Source organism: Drosophila ananassae, chromosome XL (genome assembly GCF_017639315.1).
Source record: "Drosophila ananassae strain 14024-0371.13 chromosome XL, ASM1763931v2, whole genome shotgun sequence".
Lineage (NCBI taxonomy): Eukaryota > Metazoa > Arthropoda > Insecta > Diptera > Drosophilidae > Drosophila > Drosophila ananassae.
This window is the reverse complement of record NC_057931.1, coordinates 18069155-18072439: the sequence shown is the minus strand read 5'-3', so window position 1 is coordinate 18072439 and position 3285 is coordinate 18069155. Positions and strand designations below refer to the sequence as shown.

Below are 3285 nucleotides of genomic sequence, written 5' to 3'. Positions count from 1 at the left end.
CAAGGGACACCCAAACTGCCATTATTGGACTCCCAAGGAAAAAAGCGGCGGAGGTGGTAAGCAGATGAAGAATAAGGATTGGTTGGACTGTGTGTCGTATCCGTGAGAGGGACAACCAACCGAGGTGCCTGGAAGTCGGCCATATCGCTGGTAAGTGTAGAAGCACTACAGATAGGAGTGGGTGTTGCATCCGCTGCGGACAGAAAGGGCATAAAATAGCCAGATGCCACAATGATAGCGTATGCTTTGTGTGCGCGGAGAGGGGCGAGCGGGATACCAAACACCAAACCGGTAGCCGGCGGTGTCCGCACTCCAAGGTGGCTGTTAATGATAGAGCAGGATGGAAGTGATTCAGTTCAACCTGAATCTCTGTAGAGCGGCGCAAGACCTTCTGAGGCATACGGTGGTCGAAGCGGGGGTAGACGTGGCCATCCTAAGCGAGCCGTACAGCGTCGGATCGGGAGAGGAGTGGGTGACGGATACCACTGGAAAGGCGGCAATCTGGTTCTTCAAAGGGACTAGGGAAGCGGGCCCAAGTCGAATCAAGAAGGGTTCGCAAGAGTACAATGGAAAGGCACCTGTGTATATAGCTGTTACCTAGCACCCAGCTTGTTCCACGATGCTTTCTGTAAGGTCTTGGAAGACTTAGCGATCGGCGCCAGAGGCAAGCATCCAGTGCTCATAGCTCGGGACTTCAACGCATGGGCCCAGGAGTGGGGGTGTCGCACCACAAACGCCAGAGGTAGAGCCCTGCTGGAGATACTGGCTCCCCTGGACCTGACGCTACTCAACGAGGGTAACCAGGAGACCTTTAACAGAGCAGGTGCAGGATCGATAATCGACCTGACCTTTGCGAGCGGAAGCTTGGGCCGCGGCTCCAAGTAGAGAATTGCTAACACCTTCACCGCCAGCGACCATGAAGCCATATTATGCTCACTCGAGGCGGGCCGGGCTGACCTGAGCCCACCCTACTGTGGAAAGGCGTACCGCCAGGATACCCTCGACGTCCAAGCCGCGATAAACCGAGTGCAAAGCGCGACTGTTGTCTCCTTCGCCTCGGCCAACGAAACGGCGGCAGCACTCGCGGAGACTCTAGACGAGGTCTGCAGGGCAAGTATGAAGCCTTGAACGACCTACTCGCGTCACCACAGACCGTCTCCGTGGTGGAACAGCAAAATGTCTCTACTCCGAAAGGAGTGCCTAAAGGCCAGGAGAACGCTGCAGCGCGAGCGTGGTACGGATTCACAGGAACGGAGACGATCCGAATTTAAAGAGGCGAGGAAAGCCCTAAAAAAAGCCATACGGGAGAGTAAAAGGGAGGTTTTCCTATAGCTGTGCGACGAGGCTGAACACGACCCATGGAGCCAGGCCTTCAGGATTGTTACCAAGAAGGTAAGGGCGGGCAACCAGGCCCCCTCTGACCCCGTGGAACTGAGAGGCATAATCGATGTTCTTTTCCCCAACGAGCAGAACGAGGGATCGCGGCTGAACCTGGAGAACGACGATGTGGAGTCGGTGGAGCTGGTCACAGTGGAGGAGGTGCGCAAGACGGACAGCAAACTAGCCCCCAGTAAAGCCCCCGGCCCGGACGCGGTGATAAATAGGGCACTAAAGATAGTCCTGGCATTGATAACAGAGAAGATGGCTCCCGTATTCAATCAGTGCCTACTGGAGGGTCCCTTTCCGGCAACATGGAAGGTTCAGAGGTTACTCCTCCTGCCAAAGCCTGGCCACCCGGGCAAGCAGCATCCTACAGACCGATTTGCCTGCTAGACTCTGTGGACTAGGAACTAGGAGACTAGGAAAAATCAACGAGACTACAGGGGGCCATAAGCAGGGTCGGAGGCTTGGCAGCGGAGCAATATGGCTTCCGAAAGGACAGGTCGACGGTGGACGCCATTAGGCGGGTAAAGGACCTGGCAGCAAGCGCTATTCAAGGCACTCGGTGGGAAGGGGGCACCAAAAAGTACTGCCTGGTAACAACACTCGACATCAAGAACGCCTTTAACTCAGCGAACTGGTCTCGGACGTTAGAGGCGCTGACGAGAATGTGCATACCTCGATACCTCCTAAGGATAGTGGATAGCTACCTGAGCAATAGATCCCTTCTATTTGACACGAACGAGGGACACAAAGAGCGCGAGGTTACCGCAAGAGTGCCCCAAGGCTCAGTGCTCGGGCCACTGCTCTGGAACGCAATGTACGATGGTGTTCTTCGGATTCCTATGGTCGAGGGAACATCCGTAATTGGATTCGCCGATGACGTTGCAGTGGTGGTCGTTGCGGAGACAGTCGGGGAGGTGGAAGCTACTGCGAACCGTGCGATCGAAAAAGTGGAGGCTTGGCTGTCCACCGCCGGACTACAATTGGCACCGCACAAGACGGAGGCAGTGCTAATCTAGAGCCGTAAAAAAGTGGAAACGGCGACGGTCCGAGTAGGAGGAGTGGCCATCACCTCAAAGGGAGCCATTAAATACCTCGGAGTGATGCTGGACACGAGGCTCTCATTCCGGGAGCACCTGGAGTAAGCTCACAAGAGGGCAAGTGAGACGATAAGGGCACTCTCACGCATGCTGCTCAACATTAGAGGCCCGAGGCAGGAAAGGCGTAAGCTGATCACCAGCGTGGTAAGCTCGCAGATACTCTATGCCGCCCCGGTGTGGGCCGAGGCAATGACCGTGCGGTCTTATGTGCGGGGCATCGAAGCCGATTATAGGCTTTGTGCGTTACGTCATGCGCCTTTAGAACGGTGTCGAACGACGCGGCACTCGTCATCGCCGGTCTCATTCCGCTAAGGGAACTGGTCCGGGAGAGGTCAGAGCTGGCAGAGACGGCGCAGGACGAAACCACGTCGGCGTCGGCTAGAAAGTTAGCGGCGAGAGCCAGAAGCCTGGCCAACTGGCAGAGCTTATGGGCGAACTCCACAAAGAGACGTTGGACGCATAGGCTCTTTCCGGATGTGGGCAAATGAACCAGAAGAAAGCACGGTGAGGTGGATTTCTACATGCGAGAGGATGAGAACGAGAGGATGGCTGCCCCTCATGTGACAGGGGGGTCATGGACGCCTACCATGTCCTCTTCGACTGTCGGCGCTTCGACGAGGAGCGCATCAACCTGGAGGAGAGTCTGGAGGAGACCTTCTCACAGGAGAGCATGGTGCCATTGATGATGGAGTCGGGGCGCAAATGGGAAGCCACAGCCAAGTTTGTGGCGAAGGTCATGAAGGAGCTGAGAGCCCTGGAGAGGGTGCGTAACGGGGGGGAGGACTAAGCTGCAGGAGTTGGG

General features: G+C 56.2%; 1 protein-coding gene across 1 annotated transcript; it reads left to right on the top strand.

Moving 5' to 3' along the window:
* The first annotated feature begins 2570 nt into the window (after positions 1 to 2570).
* On the top strand, positions 2571 to 2971 carry LOC123257555. Its single transcript, XM_044717136.1, has 2 exons — positions 2571 to 2683; positions 2746 to 2971. Exons 1-2 carry the CDS (start codon positions 2571 to 2573, stop codon positions 2969 to 2971), a joined length of 339 nt encoding a protein of 112 aa, XP_044573071.1.
* Positions 2972 to 3285: the final 314 nt, after the last annotated feature.

Bases quoted from the DNA above. Each gene is read 5' to 3' on its own strand.
- LOC123257555 (XM_044717136.1), top strand. From the start codon at position 2,571: ATGCTGCTCAACATTAGAGGCCCGAGGCAGGAAAGGCGTAAGCTGATC. The intron at 2,684-2,745 runs GTCTTATGTGCG...ATGCGCCTTTAG, and splicing joins GCCGAGGCAATGACCGTGCG to AACGGTGTCGAACGACGCGG.